This window comes from Dipodomys spectabilis, unplaced genomic scaffold (genome assembly GCF_019054845.1).
Source record: "Dipodomys spectabilis isolate Male_0828 unplaced genomic scaffold, ASM1905484v1 ptg000017l, whole genome shotgun sequence".
Lineage (NCBI taxonomy): Eukaryota > Metazoa > Chordata > Mammalia > Rodentia > Heteromyidae > Dipodomys > Dipodomys spectabilis.
The window spans coordinates 8,653,567-8,680,639 of NW_024870694.1; the positions used below are offsets into that span (position 1 = coordinate 8,653,567).

General features: G+C 44.6%; 1 protein-coding gene across 1 annotated transcript in view; it reads right to left on the bottom strand.

Moving 5' to 3' along the window:
- Positions 1 to 27,073, bottom strand: part of Itgb5 (integrin subunit beta 5) — a 125,115-nt gene that overhangs the window by 67,568 nt on the left and 30,474 nt on the right. Inside the window, exons 3-5 of the mRNA XM_042668194.1 lie at positions 22,574 to 22,778; positions 12,502 to 12,751; positions 4,607 to 4,775 (exon numbers count right to left, since the gene is read on the bottom strand). Coding sequence (XP_042524128.1) covers positions 4,607 to 4,775; positions 12,502 to 12,751; positions 22,574 to 22,778 — 624 coding nt within the window. The remainder of the gene's footprint in view (positions 1 to 4,606; positions 4,776 to 12,501; positions 12,752 to 22,573; positions 22,779 to 27,073) is intronic.

A 27,073-nucleotide genomic window follows, 5' to 3' on the forward strand; every position in this document is an offset into this window, starting at 1 on the left:
CTTTTCCCAATGAGCATGTGTAGGTGGGAAAGCAGCCCACCAGCATCCACAGAGCTGGTAGGCAGCAGCAGAATTGGAGCTCAAGGCAGGACAAAAGGACTCTAAACCCAGTGCCCTTGCTCTACACTGTACCACTGCTACTTCCCAATGTACCTGGTCCCTGGGACCAGAAAGAGAATGGGCTTTCGAGTGAACCAGACTGAGTCAAGTGAGCAGAGCAATTACTTTAATTTCATGAGGCCCACATAACTTGTTTTCCTGCACAGAGTGGTCCCATCAGCCTCAGGAGATGTGGTCTCTATTTTAGACTAGGATCTTCTTACCAGCAAAGGAATACAGGACTCCATCCACATTAAAAAAAAAAAAAATGTTTTCATTCAAGCAAAGCAACTTCATTTGCTTTAAGATTTGTTCATCTATTTCTGAGAGGGCAGAAATGATGCAGAAACTTAACGCTCAATGCGAAGTTGGAGAATCAAAACTAAAATGTTAAAATGGAAAGAATGTCTAAAGACTATGAGGGCTACATGCTGGTGTGTTAGAGGCTGGGCAAGCCAAGCAATGTGCTGGGCTGCACAGATCTGATGGGAAAAAGCAGCCCGTAGAGATTTTATGTTCCTAACCTCAAACTCATGACAACAGCTAGGTGGTGACTGGCAGCTTGGAACCCAAAGTCCCTTGGCTCCTCCCCCTACCACCCCCCCACCCCTAGTCCTCTGTAGGCCCAAGGTACTTCCTTGAAAGACTAGAAAAGCAGCCTGAGTTCCAGCCAGTAGTATATATCACACCTCACCTGTGCAATCTCAGAACAAACAACTGAGAGTCAACTTCTAAAAGTCCTATGGGAACGATAAAACTAGGAATGGGAAAAGCCATTATTCTGACCAAGACAAAGTATAAACAAGGCTCAACCATGGGCTTCTGGGTAAAGGTAAGACATGAGGGGTAATGGCATTCATCTCCAAACTTGCTGGGAATAGGGCACCACCAAAAATACCTGCCTGGGTGAGAATGTCTCCTTTAGCTACAGATGCTGCCAAACTGCTTTCTCACAGCAATGAGGACAGCTGGGGGGAAATAAAGCAACTCAAAACCGCCACTCATTTTATTTATACAAAATAAAATCCTAAATAGAAACAGGTAGATTCCGTCTTGCAAAGAACAGCTTTCCAAGAAACACAGAGCAGGCTAGAGAGACAGGAGTTAAGTCAGTCACGTGAATGGCTGGTTTCATATTGAGAAGTCACACAAATAAATAACATATAGTTCAACCCAGGGGAAGTAGAGTGAGAACAAAATCAGTTCAAACGGCTCCTCGTGGCACTGTGAGCTCAGCTCCATCTCCAAGGGGCCAGGGCCAGAGGAAGCAGAGCAGGCAGCACTGTGGCAGGCACTGTCTAAGCAACTCCAGCCTTAGGAAATACCCAGCCAGTGCTGGAGATTGAAGCCCTTTCCCCCCGATACACCAGTTTGCACCACTAAGGTGGAGGGCCTGTAATCTGGGCAGTCAGGGGTAGGCAGGAAACTCATTAAACAAAGTAAGTAATGCTTCAGTGCAAATGACATTTGAGTGGTAATCATTAAGGATGAACACTAGGTTTAATTTCACTATTCTTCCCACTTTATTAAATGCTTCATAATTTAAAAAACCATAATGTTCATAATGGAAATGTAGCCAAATTAAAAAGATTTAACTAACTTATAATTCTATCTCCTAAGAAAACTGTTTTAGTCTAGTGCTGGGGCTTGAACTCAGGGCCTTGTGTTTTTATATAGGTTTTATCTCAAAGTTGGCATTATACCACTTCAGCCACATCCCCACTTCCTACTTTTTGGTAATTAATCAAAGATTAGAGTCTAATAGACTTTCTTGTCTGGGCTTGAGCCTCAGATCCCAGTCTCCACAGTAGGTAGGATTACAGGTGTGAGCCACAGGCTCCCTGCTTTAAATATGTTCCATAGTTTTTTCTTTCTTTTATTTGCTAAACAGGATCATCCTGTCCATACTGTTTTATAAACTTGCTTTCCACATTCCTGCCTTAATTTGTCTCAAGTTATTATTCAAGTCATTAGCTTTAATGGCATGGTTGTCCCAGTCTGTTACAAAAAGGTAGTCCCTGACAAATTCCCAATTTTTTGCTAGCATAATTAAGGCTTGTGTGGACCAGGAAAGATGACATTTATTACAAACAAATGGTTTCAAGTGACTTAGAAATGATTCCTATGTAAATATAGTGTGTAGTAGCACAAAGGAAAAGGAAAGGAGAAAAATGAAGCTGGTAGCTAGCAGACCGCATGATTCAAAGCCATATTAACTTTCCATGCATTCCTGGTGACAAAGACCTCAGTAGAAACTTCAAATCGTATAAATCTGAAATCCATACACTCATAAAATGTTTCTCAGTCAACAATAATTTACCAGGTCCTGGCAATGAGTTGGAGAAATCCGTTAAAATCCCCTGAAATATACAATTTCAAAGGGTAGGATACTCCATCCATCTGAGATAGTATAGGGAGATTTTTCAGGCATGAGAGTAGACCCATCAGTCCACTAGATCACTATAGCCCAAGCAATCAAGTTGCTCCAATTAATCTAGTAGAAGTAATGTAGTAGGACTTGCTTAGGCTTCCCCGTACCAAGAAGCCTTTATTTAAAGATGGCTTCCTCCCCCCAAAGAAGAAAAATATGTAAAATTCTCCATGTAGATGAGAGGAATCTTATATTTTCTGAACTATTTTCTGCCAGGCTAACATGTAGATATTGGCTAGATGTCTGTGAAGACATCACCTCCTAGGATCTAAATGCCAGTAAAAATATCTAAGATGCCAGATGTCAGTGGCTCATGCCTGTAATCCTAGCCACTCAAAAGGATGAGATCTGAGGATAGTGGTTCAAAACCAGCCTAGGCAGAAAAAGTCTGTGAAGCTTTCATCTAAACCACTCAGAAAAGGCAGGAGGTGCTCTGTGCCTCAAGTGGTAGAGTGCTAGCCTTGAGCAAAAGAAGTTCATGGACAGTGCCCAGGCCCAGAGTTCGAGTCTCAGGACTGGCAAAAATAGAATCAAATATTCTTTCTGGAATACATCTGTAAGCTATTTTGTGACACAGTTAAGAAGCTCAGAGATAAACACATTCTAGCTGTGTTCCATCTGGCATTCAGACTGCTAAAAAAAAACACAAACATGTGAAGCAAACCATGTGTTTCTGGCCAGCAGCCACCCTGGATGGAGAGCCACTGGGATTCCCACTCCAGGAGGAACAAGACTCAGTATGGCAGGATGGAGGGACGTCAGAGGACCGCAAGGGCATATGCTGCTTCCTCTGGCTTTTCCTTTCCCTTCCCCATCTCTGACTACCACGTGGGGTTTCTTATTTCAGAAAGGACATTGTAGCTCCCTCCTCATCCATATCTAGGATGCATGTATAATGCACTGAACACAAACTTGCTGAGCTCAGAAACTATGGTAGTGCATACAATTCAGAGCTGTTCACTGAGCATTTTTGTAGCAGCCACCATGTGCAACCTCTGCAATAGGTTCTCACCTCTTTCCTGACCTCCCCAAACAGAAGCATTTCTAACCACCTCACTGAACTTGCCTGGATTTTCAAGAAAGCATTACCATTTATACATAAAACATGATGAGCCTGTGGAAAAATGCTAAGTATATGCACTAGAAAGATTGCAAAACTGCAAAATATGTGTTGCTATAAGGAACTTGAATGGTTATTTTTATGTTTTGTTGTCAATTGCTTTGTTTTGACAGTAGTGTGTATGTGTGTGTGTGTGTATACAGATCAGTCCTGGGACTTGAATTCAGGGCCTGAGTGCTTTCCCCAAGCTTTCTTTTCACTCAAGGCTGGTACTCTACCACTTAAGTCACAGCTCCACTTCTAGCTTTTTGGTGGCTAAATTAGAAGTAGGAGTCTCATGAACTTTTCTGCTGGGCTGGCTTTGAACCACAATTCTCATATCTCAGCCTCCTGAATAGCTAGGATTACAGGCACAAACCACTAGCACCCAGAGAAAATTATTTTAAGGGTAAGTCAATAGCAATATTCCATTTATATATTTCTCTAATCAGAACCTTTTCTTTAAAAAGTATGAGTTCATTTCCTCCGGATTTATGTGTTACAAAGAAACAGAAGAAAACAAATCAGAGGGGTCACACAATTCCATTTTTTCACCTGGGATCCCCAATAGGACAATATTGAAAGTCTAACAAAATTAGGACAGAAAATTCTATGTGATTCTATGTCTATGGCTTGACTTTTGCACTTCTTTTCTCCTGAAAAGAAAAAAAAAAAAGCAAAAAGTCAAGTGTGTAACCATAGAACAGCCAATCTCTGGCAAAGACAAGTGTCCCCTGAACAACCTCATCCTGACACAGAGGGCACATGCCTGCTCAAGCCAAGCCTAAGTTCCAGCTGACCTGAAAGCTGGACATCTCCCCAGGTGGCCACAAAGCTTACACTTGGATGCCAGAGTGGACCATGCCACATGCTGAGGTAGCTCATCATCTGTCACCTCCTACAGGAAATGCCACACCCACACTGAGACTCTCTACCTTGGCCTCCTGTAAAGACCCAGGACCAGGAAGAACAGTTACCTTGCAGACAGCAGCCTGGAGGATTGCATCAAAGCCCCCCTCGGGGGCATCGCGGTTCCTGGACACCCTCTGTTTCCGAACTTCCTCATTGAAGCTGTCCACTCTGTCTGTGAGAGGTAGCAGATGGCGGAACCCAAAGGATGGGACGCAGTTTGGAAATAACTTGTAACTAGCAAGAAAGAAGAAGAGAGTCACTTTCCAATACTATCTCTAGATCCTTTATTGTATTTTTTTTACTTTTTGCTGGTCCCCTAGGACCAGGCCCAGAACTCAGGGACTAGACACTGTTCCTGAGGTGTTTTTTGTTTTTGTTTTTTGCTCAAGACTAGCACTCTACCACTTGAGTTACAGCTCCACTTCTAGCTTTTTGGTGGTTAATTGGAGATAGGAGTCTCACGGACTTTCCTGTCCAGGCTGGCTTTGAATCACAATCCTTTGATCTCAGCCTTCTGAATAGCTAGGATTATAGGCGTGAGCCACTGATGCCCAGCTTGTCTCTACATCCTTATGCAAGTATCCGGGGGAGTATGAGTGTTGTGGGGGGCACCAGAATTTACCCAGCATCCAGAATTTACCACCTGCCCTGGGACAGATAAAGCAGAGGGTATAAAGATAAATAACCTAAACACTAACCTCCAATCCTAATGGTGAGCACATTGCATATATCACAGAAATGCCTGGTGTGGATAAATGGGTATAAGGAAGTAGGCATTATAATAGACTCCTCTGGATAGAGGAAGACCTGGTGACAGCTTTGAAAGATTAGTGAGACCAATGGTATGGAGAAGTTGGCAATGTCTATGGCGGGCAATGTGAGCAGACTTGCTCTAGGAATTGAGCCTCTCCTATTAACTGTGCTGCTACATGACAAATGATCCCACAACCTTTTTTATGTTTCTTATGCTCACCAACAAGACATGGCAGCACATGAACCAGAATGAAAATATTCATTCTGCTTCACTAGTTTATACAGATTAACTGCCCCTTTTAATGTGTCTGTGGCAGTACTAGGGTTTGAACTCAGGGTCTGAGCGCTGTCCCTTAGCTATTTTGCTCAAGGCTGGTGCTCTACCACTTGAGCACCACTTGTAGCTTTTGCCTGGTTAACTGAAAATAAAAATCTCACAGACTGGGCTGGGAAGGTGGCTCAGTGGTAGAGCACTTGCCTTGCATGCCTGAGGCCCTGGGTTCAATTCCTCAGCACCACATAAGCAAAAAGAAAAAAGCCCAAAGTGGTGCTGGGACTCAAGTGGTAGAGCGCTAACCTTGAGCTGAAGAGCTGAGGGACAGCGCCCAGGCCCAGAGTTCAGGTCCCAGGACTGGACAAAAAAAAAAAAAGAAAATCTCACAGACTTTCCTGCCTCGGCTGGCTTTGAGCCACGATCCTCAGATCTCAACTAAGTAGCTGAGATTACAGGCATGAGCCACCAGAAGACAGTTAAACTATTCATTCTTTTACATGCCATAGATATCATTTAGTAACTAAGCATCAGTAAATAGGAAATGGTATCTGAAACTTGGAAAGAAGGAAGTACTACATGTCAACAGTAGATTACTTTCAGGCCTTTTTCCTATAATATTAAACAAGTTCCTCTTTTTAGTCTTCTGTGGAGACCCCAGGAGGCTCTATTCCTGGAGGAAGTTAGTTCCTAACAACAGTTCTAGGAGCTTCAGCTTGCTCAATAGCTATGAAATAGGCAGAAAGGCTTTGTTAGAAGAAAGCTTATTGTTTGGTTGATCTTTACAAAGAGTCAAGTTTCATTGGTTATCTCTATTTTCTATTTTGTCTCACTTATTTATAGATGGGTGCAGAAGGGATAGGAGGAGAAAGAAGAATATGGCAGCCAGAGAAGAGCACATGAGAGCCTGTCGCAGGAGATTAAGCAGGGCTGGTGGGTCTGCAGACAGAGGACAAGGGATGAGGACAGGCAAGAGGAAGAGTGGCAGGAACCTGGCCCAGAGAGACAGGGTTTTCATCCCTATAAAGGATGTAATAAGAAGTAAGAGCCATCAGAGAAGCCCTGGAGAAGGAAAGCCTTTGTAATCTGCCTGTGCCTGGGAAAAGCAACAGGCTTAGCAACTGCTAGAGAAGCCACCTTCACTGCTGCCCCAACTAGCCCAGCCAGGGCAGGTTTGGGCAGGCTCCCTTCCTCTGTGAAAAGCCAATCTTTGCCAATCCCAGCCCCATTCACTACAGTCACAATACCACACCAGAGCCTTCACAACAAGCCACCACCTCTTCCCAGTAGACAGGCAACAGCAACTACGCCTTACCTGTCTGCCTCTCCTCTATGTCTCACTTCTCCACAGATTCACAAATACCCTATGCTTGGAAACAGCAGATTCTTTCTGAATGCGTAACTCAGGCCAGCCAGGCATTTCATGACCTCCTCATTGTGTCATAAAGGGCACAGTGGTAGAAATTACATTCTCTCTGAAAGAACAGGCTGAGGCTCCATCCACAGCTAGCTGACATATAGACAGGGCCAGAGAGAAAATACACACACACACACACACACACACACACACACACACACACACACACACACGCGCACACACACACACACACACACACACACACACACACACACACACAGCCTATCTTCTACCAAGTTCCTACTCCTTTCTGGGTTGTTAGACATCATGATTTAGGACTTCAAGAGTGATAATATTGTCACAGCTGGTCAGATTGATTACAGAAAGGGAGCAGGGAGAGAGACTGAATAATTACAATTAATTGAAAAAATCAGGAAAGCTGGAAGAAGTATGGCTATAGCTCAACCTTTTTCCCTATCTTCCCTTTCACTCCCACAACAGAAATACAGATAGATTTTCACACTGGAGAATGGCTGTTAAGTGATCAGCATCTCTAAAGTGTGTTCACTACTTGGGAGACTGAGGTTGGAGGGGCAACCTGGGTAGAAAAGTTCACAAAACTAGTGGGCAGAGATGGGAGGAGGAAACTAGGGGAAAGTAAAGGGATAACATTATCCAAAAACACACAACTGTATCCATTACCTGACTTGTGAAATTGTGACCTCTCTAAAAAACACATTAATGGTAACAATAAAATTGTCAAAAAAAAAAAAAAAAAAAAAAAAACGGGCTGGGGATCGGTGGCTCACACCTATAATCCTAGGTACTCAGGAAGCTGAGATCTGAGGATCATGGTTCAAATCCAGCCAGGGGAACAAAAGTCTGTGAGACTCTTATCTCCAATAAATCACCAGAAAACTGGAAGTGGTGCTGTGGCTCAAGTGGTAGAGCGCTAGCCTTGAGCTGAAGAGCTGAGGGACAGCGCCCAGGAACAGAGCTCAAGCCCCATGACCGACAAAAAAAAATAGGGAAAGAGGCATGGCTCAAATGGAAGAGCACCAGCCTACCAAGCACAAGACTGAGTTCAAATGCCAATATCCTCCCCCCTGCCCCCCAAAAAAAGGGAGAAAAGGGTTATGTTTTCCAGAAAGGCATCTTAATTACACCAAATTTACTGGAAGCAAATCAGGGATGGTTCTTATTAAGAAGAAAAAACAGCTGTCACAAAGATGTTAACTGGAATAGGATGTCTCCTGTGACTAGGTACCCGGCCAAGCCCATGGAATTGCTGAGTGGCCTTCAGACCTGGTTGTTTTGGGGTCTCCTGCCAGGAGAGAACCCACCCAGTGTTTCTATAGGCTCCCAGGTAAGAGCCATTCATAAGGAATAGCTAAGTTAAATATTATTAACTAAGAAGAAAAAAAATGTATGATTAAAGAGCTGGGCAAGCGAGTGTGTGTGTGTGTGTGTGTGTGTGTGTGTGTGTGTGTGTGTGTGTGTGTGTGTGAGATTAAAGAGCTGGGCAAGCGAGTGTGTGTGTGTGTGTGTGTGTGTGTGTATAAAGCAAATCCAATTTGAACATTACTAAGTCTAGGCAAATCCTTGAAACAATTTAATTTTCAAGATAAAATTGGATCGAGCTTATGTGAGCAGGTTCTCATCTTAGCCTAAACATAGAGAACTTCTGCATGAAATATAATTTAAAAATTTAAATAGAACGCCAGGCCTGGAAGCTTAGGAGGGAAATCCCAGATGCCAGAATTGGAGAGGAAGCCACTCAACAATGAATGGACTGGGGAGCACATGGGTGGGCGGGGGGAGCTGTGTGTGCAACTCAGGCAAGGCGTCCACACTGTGCAGGGACAGGGACAGGACATTACACAGCATGTACAACAGGGGTGTATCAGGCACAGATGATAAACTTCCAACCTGAACAAGGCCCAGAACTGTAACAGGACTCTCTGCATACAGCTGAACTCAAAGAGCTGCCACTCACAAAACCAGAAGCAGAAATTCTCCATCCATGGCCTGGGAAAGAGGCAAGGAAGCCTACTACCGGTCCAGGCTGAGCACAATAAGAATCATACGTCCACCAGGCCTGGACTATCAGAATTCACAACTTTTATGGTGAAGGAACCCCCAATTGTGAGTTAAAGGAAAACGAGTCCCACAGTGAACATAGAAGATTCCCAGCAGCAGAAAACGGTAAAGTTGTTCTGCAGGAAGCCAGCATGCCAAGGCACATGAGCGTTAGATGGGAAACAGCCTCCAATGAAGATGAGCTAATAAAAGCATTATAAACCCCAGGAGAAACAAACCACCATGCAGGAATGTCAGCAAACCCAACACCCTGAAGGAAACAGAACAGAGTGGCCTAAAATTCTTACAAGGGTATTTAAAACATCCAGAAGGAACAGAAGCCAAAGGCCAGACAGAATGTTAGAAAAATAAAACAAACAAAAATGGAAACCAAAACCAAACTCTAGAAATAAAAAGGAGAAGAAGAGGAGGAAGAGGAGGAGGAGTCTAGAAAAGAACCAAATAAAAATTAGAGAAATAAAAAATACAGTCACTGAAGTTAAGAAATGAAATTTCTATATATAGGTTACACTAAAACTGGGGAATGAAGTGGCAAGCTGGGAAACATTTCCTATTATGTCTCTGAGAGACAGACACAGAGAGGCTTTTAAAACTATCAGAGAAAAACTAACATGTGACATTTACAGTGAGAAGCTTCCACGGACACCTAACAGTGTCCAGATGAAAATGGAAAGAATAGAAGAAAGAAAATAACAAGATAAACTCAGAATTTTCAAGAAAAAAGATATATTCTTAAAAGAAACAAGTTGACCAAGTTTGAACAATATATTTAAAAGTTTATCAACCTAGACATAAAGGAGTCCACATCACAGAATATATCAAAAGCCTCTAGAGAGAAGCACAGCAACTGCTTTTATGCCAGTCCCAAGGCTTGAACTCTTACTTGGCTGACACAATACCACTTGAGCCACACCCCTACTTCTGACTTTTTGCTGGTTAGAGATAAGAGTCTCTAGGATTTCTCTGCCCCAGCTAGCTTTGAACCCAGCAAAAGCAGACTTTCTTTCAGCCACAAAGAAGTCAGAAGGCAATGGAATCACCCTTTCAATTAAACAATTCCTTAATCTGATGCTGAAGTTACTCTATGCCTTCTTATTTTAGGGGGCTGAGGGGATAGATGGGTACTGGGGCTTGAACTCGGGGCCTGGGTGTTATCCTTTAGCTTTTCTGCTCCAGACTGGTCACTCTACTAGTTGAGCCACGGCTTCCTTTCCAGTGTTTTGGTGGTTAGGTTAAGAAATAAGATTGTCACAAACTTTCCTGCCGATGTTGAAAACCAGAATCCTCAGATCTCAATCTTCTTGAGTAGCTAGGATTACAGGTATGAGCTTTTCTCTATGCCTTTTTAATTCCCATGGCAGCCCTTGTACTTCAGACTTGGCACTTCTGGTGCATGCTAAGATGGATGTTATGAATACACAATTTCCATCCCATAAAGAAACATCTGGAGCAGAGAAAGGAGAGACAAGTCTAAAGAAAGCCCCAGTGCATCTCTTTCCTCTAAGATGTCCTGTAGTGGTAATGTCACTTTCCCTAAGTTTCCCATCCCCCAAATGCCCTGGTAGCTGCCACTGCTGGTCCCATAGCCCTGGGAGAGAAACACCTAACTGAAGGGTTCCTAGGGCTTGGGAAGGGTTCACTCTGGTTTTCTCCACCTTAATAGGAAAGAAGTGACAGTCAGATAGAAATCCAATCACAGGTCTATAAAGCCCAAGCATGGGGTAAAAACAAGCAAAATGGACCAGCTGCAGGCTAAGAGGGATGGAATGGTGGGGAATTATGGGGACTTCCCCAGAAATCCTAGCTTTTGAAGAAACCCTAGAAATTCTTCTGGTTATTCTTGGTTAAATCTTGTCTTTGTAAACGTTGGTAAGTCATGATGCCATTACAACAGAAAGGATATGCACAGACTGGGCCTGCTAAGGGAACAGTCACATTACACAGTCAATACTGTTTTCCCCCTCAAGGAGCAGCAGGGACTCTTAGGAGACACAGGATGCTGCATGGCCTGGACACCGGGGCTGTGTGGGCAAAGAAATCTGAGCCTGCTCACTGAGCTACACAGTGACTCCCTTTGTATCTTCTCAGCTTAGAGAAAAGAAATTTGCATAACTTAGACCTGATGCTTCCTTCAAAACTCCCATTCTTTACTCGATTTCCTGTGTTACAAGCAGCTTTTCAGGATGCCTGGTATTCACTGTCAAGAATCTCACTGTCTGCAACTGGTTCTGCCCTGGAGAGCTTCAGAGAGCCAGCTCTGAATAAGCACTGTGGAATAGCCTCGGGTATTCACATGCTGAGCAGTGCCCACAGCCAGTCCTTGATCCTCTGCCAGCTTCCAACCAGCATCTCAGTGGAGACACACCCCATCCGTCTGGAGATAAAGCCCGATAAGTGAAAGAAGTCGGGGAAGGAATACAATCATTAGTGCAGACCAAATGAAAAATGTTTTGGTTAGGAGGCCAAGGCTCTTGATAAGTAATAAGACTCCAACAACAGGGCTGGGGGATGTGGTTCCAATGGTAGAGTATCTGCCCAGCAAGTAGCAAGGCCTTGAGTCCAACCCTCAGTCCCATCAAAACTAAAAACAAAACAAGCTCCAAGTAGACATCTGGTCTGGATGTGGCTGACTCAACTGATAAGGGCCTACGAGACAGGACGGAGTGATAATAATGTCAATGACACTTGTGGGCAGGAAGAAGCCATACTCCACAATAAATGATGATCCCTAGTTCCTCTTGGAGGCTGAGGCCATTTATATTTAAAACCTTTTTCTGTCTTACTATTACTCCATCACTATGTTGGTTTCCCACCCATGGAAAAGACCTAGGAGAGTAGACAACAGCCCAGGAAGGATTCCGAAGAACACAGGCCGCCAAAACATTCCCACTTCGCTGATCACCCAGCCCTACGCAGCCCAAAGAGGTGCTAAGAGCTATTGAGGCTGCCAAAGATGAGCTGCAGGGAGAGGATGGCTCACAGGATTCAAAACAGCTCCCCTCCCCTCAATGCCAGCAGAAGGCCAAGAACTACAAGTGACATAATGGGATGGAAGGAGCCTGGATCCTTGAGTCATCGCATAAGGGAGCGCACCAAAGAAAACAGATCAGGTTTTACACAAGCTAAACTTTTCAAAGACCCACAGATATTCAAGAATTGCATCTTAGTACAGCCCAGGTAAGCCCCTAGATGGCAGGCCTGGCAGGGTTTGCAGCATATGCTATTACTCAGCCTCGGGTAGAGTTTCTTAGAAGGGACCAAACACAGGCATTCTATTCAAGAGAATGCACACTGCCAAACTAGTCTGCCTGGAATCATATCCCAAGTCTATAAGTTCCTGTTTGAGTGTAATCATGGGCAAGTCATTTATTCTCTCTAAGCCTTAGTTTCCTTGTCTCTCAAATCTTGGGACTAAGGTTTTCCTCCTATGCCATTTCTCTACTCTTAGGTACTAAACAGAAAGACAACAGGCCACTTACCCAATGCATGGATTCGTCTGGTACCTCGGTGCTGTGTAGGAAAAAGGAGAGATGTCCTTGTCAACAAAGGACCCAAAACCCAACCGGAAGTTGCTCGTGAGCTTCCTCATCTCCTCGGCAAGCTTGGTGCCCAGGTTGCGGATGCTGTCCAAGTCATCCTTCATAGAGAGGGAAAGGTCCATCAGGTAGTACAGATCCACAGGGTAGTCTTCCACCTGGCGCACTTGGAGCTGGAAAGTAGTCTGGTCACCTGTGCCAACAGAATGCCACACATGTTAGGAGCCACAGACACTTGCTGGGAGCTGAAAGGGTGGATTTTCACTCTTTCAAAACTGATCTACCAACCTCTTTGTTTTAGTGGTTGTGTGCCGCCAAGAAGAAAGATTTTTCTTGGAGTGCCAGAAGGGAATAATATGGCACTGAGGGTGAAGCCCTAGGTTCTCCAGCCCCAGAGGGAAACTGCACATGTGTGAAACAGAAAGCAGGGAACAGTTAACAAGGAAGGTAAGAGCCAGGTGGAAAAAGGGAAGATGAACAGGTCAAGGGAGGACAGGTGATGAAGACAGTCACGTAAAGCATCCCAAAGGGCAGTCTCTCTTTCTTTTCCAGCCATTTGATTTTCTGGAGTACTTTGTTCTTAAGTATATCTGGGAACATCCAGATAGAACTCATTATCATCAGAAATTATACGTATAAAACCAAAAACACAGATTTTGAACTTTAGCTTTATTCAAAAGTCATAGCTGAGCCTCAGTAGCTTAGGCCTATAAACGTAGCTGCTTAGGCAGCTGAGATCAGGAGGACTTTGGTTTGAGGCCAGTCTGAGCAGAAAGTAAGACTCTTACCTCAATGGAATAAGCATATGTTGGCTACAGTGGAAAACGTAAAATAGGAAGATCATAGTTCAGGCACATGCCTGGAAAGGAAGGAAGGACTATCTTAAAAATAAAAAAGCCTGAAAGTATGGTGGAAGAGGGGGGGGGAGGGGGGAGGGAGGAAAGGAGGAAAGGAGGAAGGGAGGGAGGGAGGGAGGGAGGGTCTCAAGTGGTAGAGCATCTACTAAGTAAGCAAGCATGTGTCCTTGAGTTCAAACCCCAGTACTGTCAATAAAAGAAATGAAAATGGGAGGGGAAAAATAGAGAAAAGTAAAACACTGCTATATCTGTCTATCAGCTACAAGGAAAATAGGTTTTGGCTCTACAATAAGACAACCAACAGATGAAGAAAGAAGGATTCATTCAGAATAATAAAGCAAGGGGATAAGTCGAAGTCCAGCTGTGTGGCCTTTGCTCCCTTACCTCCAGGGCTTACAGAGAGGGCCAAATCAAGGACAATAACTTGGGGAATCCAAGCCAAGATAACGTTTCCTCAATCCTTTCAGAACTGAAGACAAATACCTTAGAACTGACTATAAGCTTCTACTCATACCACCAGGTAATTGAATCTGCCTTGAGCTTACTGAGTGCATCAGGAAATATACTATGTATCCCAGAACAGAACTGTCCACGCACACTGAAATTGAAGTAGATTCTGTGTGTGTAGTAGATGTACAGAAGCCATGGAGCCCTTACTGCTGCACAATCCGAGCAGCCAATCCTGCACCTTTGCCAGCGATCGCAAACACTAAAGCCTGCTGTTCCTATAGGACAGAGGACTCAGTCCTCCATCCCACATCCCTTTCCCACACAAACAAGGCCTGCTTCATGAACCAAACGAAGAGGAATCCAATAACGTTAAGATCTTAGCTGAAGTTCCAGCTTTCTCCCTCAACCAGCTGTACAACCTGTGCCTCAGTTTCCATATACAGATGACACAGGATTATTGTAATTACTGTGCATAGGCAAAGAGGTGGTTACTAGCCTGTTTCCCCTGACTTGTTTTTGCCTGTATTGCCCTACTACCTCAAAACTGATGCCCTCTGAGTTCCCTCTTGGTATGAGCCTATTTTTAAAAACCATCTGAGTCTGACTCAAACAAAGGAATGTTCATGATTTCCTTCAGAATGAATTTCTGGAGTGCTGCAGAGTCTCTGGCTCCTGTCAGACAGACAGGGCAGGTCTCTCCACAGGGCCTGCTTCTTGGATGTCTGCAGCAGAGGGGAGGGGGAGGATTCGGGGAGAACTCCCATGGCCTCTCCATAGGCAGATTGTCTCCCAATTCTACAGCCTCTGTGCAGGATTTCTTGCTGCATCTGCTGCTTCTGGGGCTTGAACTCAGGGCCCGGGCACTGTCCCTGAGCTTTTAGCTCAAGGCTGACTACCATTTATACCACAGATCCACTTCTGGCTTTTTGGTGGGTAGTTGGAGATAAGTTGGACTTTTCTGCCCAGGCTGGCTTTGAACCATGATCTTCAGATCTCAGCCTCCTGAGTAGCTAGGATTACAAGCATGAGCCACTGATACCCAGTGTAAGGAATCTCTTGACATTGTTCTGAGAAATTGATCTCTCTCTCTGTCTCTGTCTCTGTCTGTCTCTCTCTCTCTCTCACACACACACACACACACCTTACAACAGGAAGGCTACAACTGTTAAAAGTAAGTTTTCCAAAACAAAAGTCTAAGAAAGCCAATAGTATCATTCACACTTAGAATGAAGCTTTATTATCACCATTACTAACATGTTTGATTTGAAATGCCACAAACTCCTAGATGGGCTTTGGCACTCATAGAACAGGTTAGCTGGGCCTTCCTTCCCAACTCCCAGTGTGGACACAGTGAAGTGGCCCAGCATGGCAGGTGTGGAGCATGCCCTGCCAGGACAAAGTCTGGACACACTTCCCACCTATGATGCACTTTATCTGGACACACTCCTCCCTTCCTCCTCCTCCACAGCCACACTGCACTCTCCAGTATGTCTGTGATGTCTACAAAGTCTCACACACTTGAGACTTTCACCTGGTGCCCTGCCACACACCCAGCAGGGTAAAAGGCCTTCTCACCACACAGCTGGTGACACACTAGCCTACATGCCCAGATCTGTCCCCAGCAGCCTTCCTCTGCACACATCCCTGCGGGCTGACAGCTCTTCTCTCTGCAGATGGTCCTCATAATCCACACTTCAGCTCAGGGTCTGGGAACAAGATAAAACAAACTACACAGAGAAGCTTCTCCACAGAGAAACCCTTCCTGATTCCAAGCACTGAGATTTCTGCCATGCCCAAGTTCTTAAGTACAGGTTCTCCCACTATTAACCAATAGCAACTAGCAATCCACCTGAAAGGGAGCCTTCCCCTTAGGGATGGCAAGCACTGCTAGAGAGTAGACAGAGAACTCGAGTGAGAACTTTCGAGATTCGAGATTGAGTGTGTGTGTGTGTGTGTGTGTGTGTGTGTGTGTGTGTGTGTGTGTGTGTGTGTGTGTGTGTGTGTGTGTGTGTGTGTGTGTGTGTGTGTGTGTGTGTGTGTGTGTGTGTGTGTGTGTGTGTGTGTGTGTGTGTGTGTGTGTGTGTGTGTGTGTGTGTGTATTGAGTCTGATCCCAGGGCCTCCCATTCTCCCTTAGCTCCCCCACCCCCCACCAGCTCAAGGCTTGATGCTCTACAACTTAAGCCAAACTTCCACTTCTGGATCTTGCTGGTTAGTTGGAGATAAGAGTCTCTCAGACTTGTCTCCCCAAGTTTGCTTCAAATTCTGATCCTCAGTCTCAACCAGCTGAGTAGCTAGGATTACAGGCATGATCTACCGGCACCCGGCTTGCTTCTTTTATTTTCACTTAAAATTTTATCTGGAAATAATTTTAGACTCACACAAAGTTGCCAAAATAATTTGGGCTGGGCACCGGTGGCTCACACCAGTAATCCTAGCTACTCAGGAGGCTGATGTCTAAAAAGTGGTTCAAAGCCAGCTCAGACAGGAAATTCTGTGAGACTCTATGTCCTATAAACTACTCAGAAAAAGCCTCAAGACTGGGGGGAAAAAAAAAAAGCAGCAGCAGCAGCTAACAGATCATAAAAAAAAAATTTTTTTAATTAAAAAAAAAGAAGCTTAGGGACTGAAATCACTCAGATAATCACTCAGGAAAAAAACCTTCCTAATTAACCCAGTGTATTAAAGCCACCTCTAGTTTTGAACTATCTCCAAAAGACTTGCTTTGAAGTTTATGTCCTTTCGTAAGGATCTTATGACTTTTCTTAAAGTTTTTTTTTTTTTAAGTTCTTATCCTGAAATAAAATGAAAAACATGATCCTGTGTTTATACAAAAGCCTGCTTAAAGTTTGGCAGTTCTTCAAAAAGTTAAACATGGAATTGCCATAGGACCCAGCAATTCTACTCCTAGCTGTATGTATACCCAAGATTATTGAAAACATGTGTCCCCATAAAAACTTGTATGTTTATGAAAATGACATAACAAGATCCATTATCTTATATAATTAATATACACTAAAAATAAAGAAAAAGCATGTACATAAGTGTTCAGAACTGCCCAAAGAGTAGAAACAGTCCTTCAAACTAAAATGTGGCATAACTACATACACATAATGGACTATTACATGGCCATAAAAATGAGATGAAGTATACTGTACACCAATGAAAAAATAGCCACATGTTATATGACCCTTTAGAAGTGTTTAGCAGAAGCAAAATCAGAGATAGAAAGTGGAGCTAGAGTTGCCAGGGGCTGACTAGGAAGGGCTAAGGAGGGAGAGTGGGATGAGGAGTAACAGTTAGTATGCACTGGGTTTCTTTAACAGGTGAATAAAATATTCTGGAATTAGATAGTGGTAATAGTTATACAACCTTGAAAATATACTAAGAGTCACACACTCAGAGACACACAGACACACAGACACACACAGATACACACAGACACACACACACACACAATCCTTGTTATTCAGGAGGCTGAGATCTAAGGGTCTCAATTAGAAGCTAGCCAGGGCAGGAAAGCCCTGAGTCTCATCTCCAATTAATCACTGAAAAAGCCAGAAATAGAACTGTGGCTCAAGTGGTAGCACACTTGCCTTGACAAAAGAAAAAGAAAAAAAGGAGCTCAGTGATAGCCCAGGTCCAGAGTTTAAGCCCAGGACTGGCACCAAAAAAAAAAAAAAAGGGCTGGGAAGGTGACTCAGTGGTAGAGCGCTTGCCTTGTATGACTGAGGCCCTGGGTTCGATTCCTCAGCACCACATAAGCAAAAAGAAAAAAGCCGGAAGTGGTGCTGTGGCTCAAGTGGTAGACCACTAGCCTTGAGCTGAAGAGCTGAGGGATAGCGCCCATGCCCAGAGTACAGGCCCGACGACTGGACCAAAAAAATAATAATAATAATAAAAAGGGAACAAGGCCCTGATGGCTCACATGTGTAATCCTAGCTACTCAGGAGGCTAAGATATGAGGAATAAGGTTCAAAGCCAGTTGGAGAAGACAAAACTGTGAGACTATTATTTCCAAGTAACCAGCAAAAAGCTAGAAGTACAGCTGTGGCTCAAGTGGTGGCCAGCCATGGGGGGAAAAAAAAAATCAATAGAGAATGTAAGGCCCAGAGTTCAACTCCCAGAACACACATACATATATCCACATATACATACATGTGCACACACACACAAATTTTTTTAAAAAGGACTCCCTTTTCCTCCCTTTTGTCTCTCCCTGTCCCTTTCTGCCTGCCTGTCTGCCTGCCTGCCTTCTTTTCCTTCCTTTCCTACTTTCTCTCCTTTCTTGTCTTCAGCCTTATCCTGGGATGGCAATTTAGCCTTCTGGATACATCTCTCATGTTATGCTGAGGCTTGTCCCTGATTAGTCTTTGAGGCTGGCAAGTGTTCTATTTCACTCCACAAACACCAATTATGAGGCATGGGGGAAGGGGCAAGGGAGAGGACATAAAAGCACTTCTGAAAGTCTACCATGAGAAAAGCAATCCCTTCACTCCAGCTCCTCAGAATCAGGGAATTTCCCTGAGGTGAAGTTCACAGTTGGTAAACTGAAATTCTTGCTAACTGCAGCATACCACTTTCCCTTCACCTAACCTTTCTCCATTAACACAGACATGTGCCTGTGCTCCAATTTATAAATATTAAAATTATTATTTTCCAATTTTAAGAAACACTATTGGGGGGGCTAGAAATGTGGCTTAGTGGTAGAGTGCTTGCCAAGCATGCATGAAGCCCTGGGTTTGATTCCTCAGTACCACATAAACAGAAAAAGCCCAAAATGGTGCTGTGGCTCAAGTGGTAGAGTGCTAGCCTTGAGCAAAAGAAGTTCAAGGACAGTGCCCAGGCCCTAAGTTCAAGCCCCAGGACTGGCAAAACAAACAAAAAACACTATTGATTTTGAGTATTTCTATATTTTAAAATATATTCACAAGCTAGGGGCCAGCAGCTCACACCTGTAATCCTAGCTACTCAGGAGGCTGAGATCTGAGGATTGCACTTTGAAGTCAGAAGTCCCTGTAAGATTCTGATCTCCACTCAAAAAACAGGAAGTGGTGCAGTGACTCAAGTGATAAGAGCGCTAGCCTTGAGCACAAAGAGGCCCAGGAACAGTGCCCAGGCCCTGAGTTCAAGCCTCACAACTGAAAAAAAAAAATTCACAAGAGCAAGGGAGGAGGGTGACACTGTCCACTCTTTAACTGACCTAAGTAATTGTAACTCCTTCTGTACAGCACCTTTATCGTAACAATTTTAAAAGAAAAATATATCCACAATAGCTCTAGAACTTTTAAAAATTCCCATTTCATAGACCTGGAATTTTTTTTTTTATTTTTTGTCGGTCGTGGGACTTGAACTCTGGGCCTGGGCGCTGTCCCTGCACTCTTCAGCTCAAGGCCAGCGCTCTACCACTTGAGCCACAGCGCCACTTCCTGTTTTCTAGTCGTTTATTGGAGATAAGAGTCTCATGGACTTTCCTGCCTGGTCTGGCTTTGAATCGTAATCCTCAGATCTCAGCCTCCTGAGTAGCTAGGATTACAGGCATGAGCCACAGGTGCCCAGCTAGAAAAAAAATTATGTTAAGTGACACACATGTTTTCTCTCATATGTGGAAGCTAGCGATAACATATACAAGGTTTTTGTGTGTACACACAAACTGACTAAAGGATGGTATACTTGGGGGAGGAGTCCAAAGGTATAACTCCTCCGAACAACTAATGAATGAACTGGTTAACAAAATCAAAACCAGGAAGTGGAAACATGTTTTGGAGGGAGACGGCCATGGGGGTGGGAAGAGATGGGAATGGAGAGAGGGGGAGCAAATGCAGTCATTATATTCAATGTACATTATATAAAAGTTGAACTATGTAATCTAAGGGTAGGGATGGGAGGGGGAAATGGGGGAAGATTACAGAAAGGGTGCCACTGGCCAAGAAGTATTGTACTCATAACCTGACTTATGGAATTACAAGTACAACCACTTAATAAAAAAATTCCATGGGCTGGGAAGGTCTCTCAGAGGTAGAGTGCTTGCCTTGCATGCCTGAGGCCCTGGGTTCGATTCCCCAGCACCACATAAGCAAAAAAGAAAAAAAGCTGGAAGTGGCACTATGGCTCAAATGGTAGAGCGCTAGCCTTGAGCTGAAGAGCTGAGGGACAGCACCCAGGCCCAGAGTTCAGGCCCCACTACTGGACCCAAAAAAAAAAAAAAAAAAAATTCCGTGGGCTGGGAAGGTCTTTCAGTGGTACAGTGCTTGCCTTATATGCATGGTTCTCAGCACCACAGAAGCAGAAAAGGCCGGGAGTGGCGCTGTGGCTCAAGTGGTAGAGCGCTAGCCTTGAGCTGAAGAGCTGAGAGACAGTGACCAGGCCCAGAGTTCAGGCCCCACGACCAACAGAAAAAAAAAAATTCTGTTAAAAAAAAAAAAGAAAAATAATTTAAAAAATACAAAAAAAAAAAAAAAGAATTCCCATTTCATCAGCTCTCCTGGGGTCTTCGTGTCTATAGGCCAAGAGGAGCCGTGATTTGGGCATGTCTTCACAGGGTTGGTCAGATTAGCACCTCCAGCACTGGGTCTCCAGGCCAAGCTCACACAAGACTGACCTGCACACAGCACCACACTGTGGAAAGCACAGGATCGTGTTTCCACAATATTTCCAAACCTGGAAAACTGTACCATGCAGCTTACTTAGCAGGAGGTATGGCTACCTTCCAATACTTTGTTGGGTTTTTCTACTTAGCAGAACCTAATTATACCCTTCTTTGGTTTTTTTAGTTTTATGATCATCCAAACAGGCAGATCAGACATTTCTAAAAAAAAAAATCACATTTCTCAGAATTCATTCTTGAAATTAATATATGCGCTGGGCACTGGTGGCTCATACTTGTAATTGCAGCTACTCAGGAGGCTGAGATTTAAGATCATGGTTCAAAGTTTGCTCAGGCAGGTACGTCTGTGAGACTCCTAGTTCCCATTAACTACCAAAAAACCAGAAGTAGATCTGTGGTGCAAGTGGTAGAGCACCTACTTTGGACAAAAAAAAAGGCTTAAGGACATTGTCTAGGTCCTAAATTTAAGCTCTTGGACCAGCACATACAAAGGAAGAAGGGAGGGAGGGAGGGAGGGCCAGAACTGTACAGTAATAACAATAGCTACAACAACAAGGAGCTTTACAGAGTGTCCACCATGTGCACCCACTGCATCCCATCCAGTGAGCCCCACACTCACATGGACACTGACAATAACAAAGTCACATAAGCTTCTGCGTGTGCCTGTGAAGAACGTGGGTTGCAAAACCTTTGGATTCCAAGGGTTAGAATAGCCTACCCAGAGCCCCCAAGCTAAGCAGAGATCTAGAGCTGGAACCCAGGCCTGCTCCAAGCTGTCCCAAATCCTAAACAACCATCTAGAAATCATTAATGCCATCCGCTCTCTAAACAATGGATAGATGAAAGAGCAAAAATTAAAAAAAGATCAATGAAACTTGAAAAAAAAATCTGCCTTGTCCCAAATGTGCTGCTCTCCAGTCGATCCATACCCACAGTTGCCCTTGACAGCGGACTGTGATGTGCAGCACAGAATTCAGTGACAGAGTCACCAGCGAGGACCCACCAGGGGCCTGTGGTCCCAGAGGGGTAGAATCAAACCCCATGTGCACTTATACATGTTCCCTAAGTACATAATAGGATTAGCTCCCTGGGAACCACAGGCATTCAACAAATAGAAGGGGTACAAAAGTGGTTCGTTTCCGTGTATTACCACCGTCTACTCTAAGGGAAAGAGGAGCTATGATCCAATGGTTAGAGTTCTGCATGAGATGAAGGGAAAGTTCTGGAGGTAGGTAATAGAGATGACTTAGCACAGTGAACTGGACTGGACACTTAAGCTGGTTAGAATATTTTAAATTTTATGTTTTAGATCTTCTACCATAATTTTGAGTTTCTGTTGTTGTGGCTATTTGTTTTGGCTTGATTTTAGCAGAGCTAAGGATTAAACTCAAAGTCTCTTACCTGCCAGGAAATTACCCCACCACATTTTTTTTTTAAATAGCACGGAAAAGTAGGGGCTGGTAGCTCATACCTGCCATACTACTTGGGAGGCTGAGATCTGAAGGATTGCTTGTGGCTAGTGGCCAGCTCAAGTAGGAAAGTGTTTGAGACCCCTTCTCCACCGACTACTACACACAGTTGCATGGGCTTGTCATCCCAGGATACATGGAAAGCAGAGACTGGCAGGATCACAGTGCCAGGACAACGCAGGCAGAAAAGGCCATGAGGCTATCTCCACAGAGATAAGCTGGACACTGGTGTGTGCCTGACGTCCCAGCAATGATGGAAAGCCGAAAAGTAAGTGGCGTAGGCATGCTTAGGTTTCTACCTAGGTGGTGAGCAAGATCCTCTCTCAAAAAATAACCAACGGAAATACAGGGCTGGAGGTGTGGCTCGACTGGCACAGCAATGTTTGGCAAACATGAGGCACTGAATTCAAACTCCAGTACTGCTAGAAAAAAAATATATATATATATACACAAAGCTATTCCCTTCATCCTCTGCTTCCTGCGGTCTGAGCCTTGTCTCCCATAGCATCTCCTGGCTCTGATCTGATATCCCTCAGCCTGATCTGGCTCACTTCCATGTTAACATGGTTCACTCCCTGAGGACATCCCTGAACACACATCATCCAGCCCACTGGGAAGGACGCAGGAGACTCACCAGGCCGAAGGTTTAGGGCAACTTCCTGTGGCATCATCTGGATGACGTCGGAGCCCATGGTGCTGGAGCCTTTGTTGCTGAGTGGCAGGCTCCGCCGGATATGGGTGCTACTGGCCGGGCTCTCGATTTCACCATCACAGCCGTTTCGGATGAGGTTTGCCTTCAAGTCACACCGTGAGGTGACAGACCTTGGGCTGCCAAAGTACTAGGTAGAGAAAGAGAGGCAGCCAGTGGTCAGAATGGGCCCCTAGAACACCCAGACCAATAGCCTTCAACTCTCCAATCCATTTCATTTTCTGAAGTGGAGACAGTGAGCATCCTTACCCCAGTGCTCACTGAGGATTAAGAACACTAACTGAGATACTGCATATGAGACCATTGTGGAAACTGTAAATGACAAAAGAAAAACATCTGGTTTCACTGTTATTTTGATGGTCAAACATTCTTGTCTATCTCTGTCAGCAAAAAAAAAAAAAAAAGAAAGCAGAGTAATGCCTGTAATCCTATCTAATCAGGAAGCTGAGATCAGCTGGGAGAGGAAAATGTGAGACTCTTATCTACAGTTAACAAGCAAAATGCCAGAGGTGGAGGTATGGTTCAAGTGGTAGAGCACTAGCCTTGAGCAAAAAAGTTAAGGAAGAGCAAGAAGCCCAGACACAAAAGGAAGGGAGGAAGGGCAGGAAGGGGGGGAGGGAAAGAAAAAAGAGAGAAAGAAGAAAAGAGAAAAGGGAAGGGAAGGAAAAGGGAGGGAGGGAAGGAGGGAGGGGAGGGAAGGAAGAAGGAAGGAAAGAAGGAAAGAAGGGAGGGAGGGAGGGAGGGAGGGAGGGAGGGAGGGAGGGAGGGAGAGAGCTCTCAGCAAGCGGGCTGGGGATAAGGCTTGATAGAGAGTAGCATGGTCAAGCTAGGCCAAGCACTCTACCATCGAGCCTTATCTCCACTGAAAGGGTCAGGTTTTTTGCAGGCATACTTCAAACCCCACTGACCCAGCAGCCTATGCCTAGAAGTTTCTCACATGAAAGGAAGAAAATGGAAAGAAAAGAATTTATAATGATCTTATAGACATGTAAACCGAAATCCCCAATCCATAAGAAAAACATAGCCCATCACTTCAAAAGACAGTCATGACAAATAATAAAGACGATTAAGTCAGAATTTCAAAACACGAAGGGGGAAAAATGGAAATAGAATTTATATATATATACTAGGATTAGAAAAAAAAATGAAAAATGAGATGGAGAAACCAAAAATACTTCTGTTTTTTATCTTTACTCTTGTTTGGATAATAAAAACACAATGGAACAAAGGGAACTTGAGGCACTAATTTTAAAATGAAACAATACTTCCAGGTGCTGGTGGCTCATGCCTCTAATACTAACTATGCAGGAGGCTAAAATCTATAGACCACAGTCCAAAGCCAGCCTGGGCTAGAGAGTCCGTGGGACTCTTCTCCAATTACCACCAAAAAGCTAGAAGTAGAGCTGTGGCAAGTAATAGAGCACTAATCTTGAGCAAAAGCAGCTCAGGGACAGCCTCCGGGCACTGAGTTCAAGCCACAGACCAGCACAAATATATAGATACATACACATAGCACATATATATAGATAGATATACGTACATATACATATAGACATATAGTGTGTGTGTGTATATATATATGTGTGTGTGTGTGTATATATATATATATATATAGTGCCTGTAAGTGTGGATCTTTTAGGGAAAGGGGTTTTTAATGGTAAAGCTAGCTCAGCTTCCTCTAAACACCCTGTCACTGACAGATGTAGAAAGTAAGTGCCCCTGGCAGCTGGCTAGATGCCAGCCCGGTGTGACACCATCCCCGATGGCGGCAGGGGGTGAGGAGGATGCCGGTGTCTCATTCTCCCCTCCATAAAGCTGCAAGAAGTCCTCATGTGAGTTGGGGTCCCTAGACTTCCCATTCGAAGCCAGCGTGCTGGCAGAAGCGTAAGCCCCAGCAGGGCTGTTCAAAGCTCTTCAGAATCTCAGCAAAATTCAAGACCAAAACTTCAGTCAAGAAGATTCTGCAGAACTTTCAAATAAGTAAAACCAGATGTACTGTCCTAGGCCAACATGATGATTTTTTGTGTCTTTGTTTTCTCCGTTTGGTAAATATTGAATAGGTTTTTAGTGGGTATATTAAACCCCTGGATATCTTGCCTATCGACAGTGTTGGGGATGGCACTGTAGGTATGAATGGCCCCATAAACACCTGCTGCGAAATGAGAAAAATTATTCTTGTGGTCCCAGATTTCTATCTTAGGGTTTCTATACTGCAGACTTGGCTCCAACAAGTTTTAACGAAGGAATGAGTAACACCTAGGAGCAGGGAAAAACAGTTACCTACCCAAAGGACCCAAGGACTGGTCTACTGTCCTGTGTGTCTGTGTGTCTGAGGCAGAGGTCTAACTGGCCTAATTGATCCTGAGCTTCCTCAACTAAGGCATTTCTCAACTCCATGCTGCGCAGCTGCTCTGACTAAAGAGCTGGCTGGGCTGGGACTAGTTCTGACTGCCAAAAGGACCTGTCTGGATGGGTCCAGAGCAGAGCTCTCCCACTGGGTTGGCCAAGAAAGCACCTGCCTTCTTTCCAGAGTGACGTAAACCCCTGAAGGCTTCGCATTGGTCTGGAGCAGCTTTGACTCAGAAATAGAGGAGGTCAGAGCTAACCTGCTGGTTCTAACAGGCAGTAGGTGCCAAGTCCTCTTCTACAGCCTTGGCAATCTGCTTGCATTGATCGCCAAGATCAACCCCTTGCTAAAAGGATATTCTCAACAGGACTTTTTTTTTTTTTTTGGTACTGGTCCTGGGGCTTGAACTCAGGGCCTAAGCACTGTCCCTGAGCTATTTTTGCTCATGGATAGCGTTCTACCACTTGAGCCACAGCTCCACTTCCAATTTTTGGTACTTAGTTGGAGATAAAAGAGTCTCACAGACTTTCCTGCCTGGGCTGTCTTTGAACCGCAATCCTCAGATCTCAGCCTTCATAGTAGCTAGGATTACAGGCATGAGCCACCAGTGCCTGGCTTCCACAGGATTCTTGATGGACACTTCAGCCTATGATGAAGGATTTGTACAGGGCACCTACTGACCAAGGAAAATGTACCTGCTGGGACTATAGGAGGTTAAAGTGTAGTCCACCCAATTCTAGGCAGACATAGGCACATCTGTGCCAGTGACAAGCTTAGCCGAGTAGCTGTCCCCACACACAACTCCTCTCTCTCTCCCTCTCTTTTACACATCATACACGCACATGCGCACACACACACACACACACAGACACGCTGCACTTTCCAGCACCCCCTCTCCAGCTGCATGCACCTGGCCATGCCACAGCAGGACCATGGACATCACCTGGTTGCCAGCATGAGAACCATCATCCATCACATTCAGGGTGACTGGAAGTGCCAACCAAGTCATCAATATGACAGAACGGGGGAGCCCCCTCTTAGCAGCTTCCACCTTGCAGACAGTAAGGGGTGCCCTAGATGCTATCCAGGCCAAACTGAGACCTCAGTGCCATCCACCCCATCCTCGGGGTTGATGTGCTGGTTCCTACAACCCAGACTGTTGCTCTGGGATGGTTTCACTGACTTGGCCTTTGAGACATCGTTGCTAATCTATCGAATCTTGTTACTGTCACAGAGTCTCAGGGCCTTACAGCCACCTGTTGAGACTCTAGTGGGCATGGCAGGTCTCATGAACTTTTTTGTTTTGTCAGTTGTGAGGCCTGAACTCTGGGTCTGGGCGCTGTCCCTCAGCTCTTCAGCTCAAGGCTAGGGCTCTACCACTTGAGCCATAGCACCACTTCTGGCTTTTTTCTGCTTATGTGGTGCTGAGGAATCAAACCCAGGGCCTCATGCATACAAGGCAAGCACTGTACCACTAAGCCACCTTCCCAGCCCCTCTCATGAACTTTTAGGAGGAAGACACCTACCTTGACAATGGGGCCCATAAACAGGGGATCATCTCTCTGGCTTGGCTTGAAAAGCACCATGAATCATGTCTGGCCATGAGCTCTTGTTGCCCCATAAAGGGACAGAGAGCACTCAGATGCCCGCAAGCAGTGTGGGCTCCTAAACCCACGAGCATCTCCTCCCTGCCTGAGTGCTTTTCTAGATACTTTAATTCTGAACAAGGTCAGATGCACATTCAAAGGGAGGAAACCAAAACCACAGAGGGCAGAAGCGATCTCCTGATGCCTATGACTTCCCGGGTGCACAAGGAATATAAACCAAGAAAAAGGTCCCGGGCTGAAGACTTGAGGTGAAGGATTCAAATGGCAACAAAACACTTCACTGAGTTCAAAAGTTAGTACCACACACACACAAACAAGAAAAAGAAAAAAGAAAAATGTCAACGATCATTGAGCTCCAAGCTCAATGACTGCAGATGTCTCAAATTACACACCCTGGGAGAAAAGAAAGATGCATGATTAAGAAAATCCCCTCCCTGCTGCAATGTGCATTATCCCAGAAGCCTACCGTTC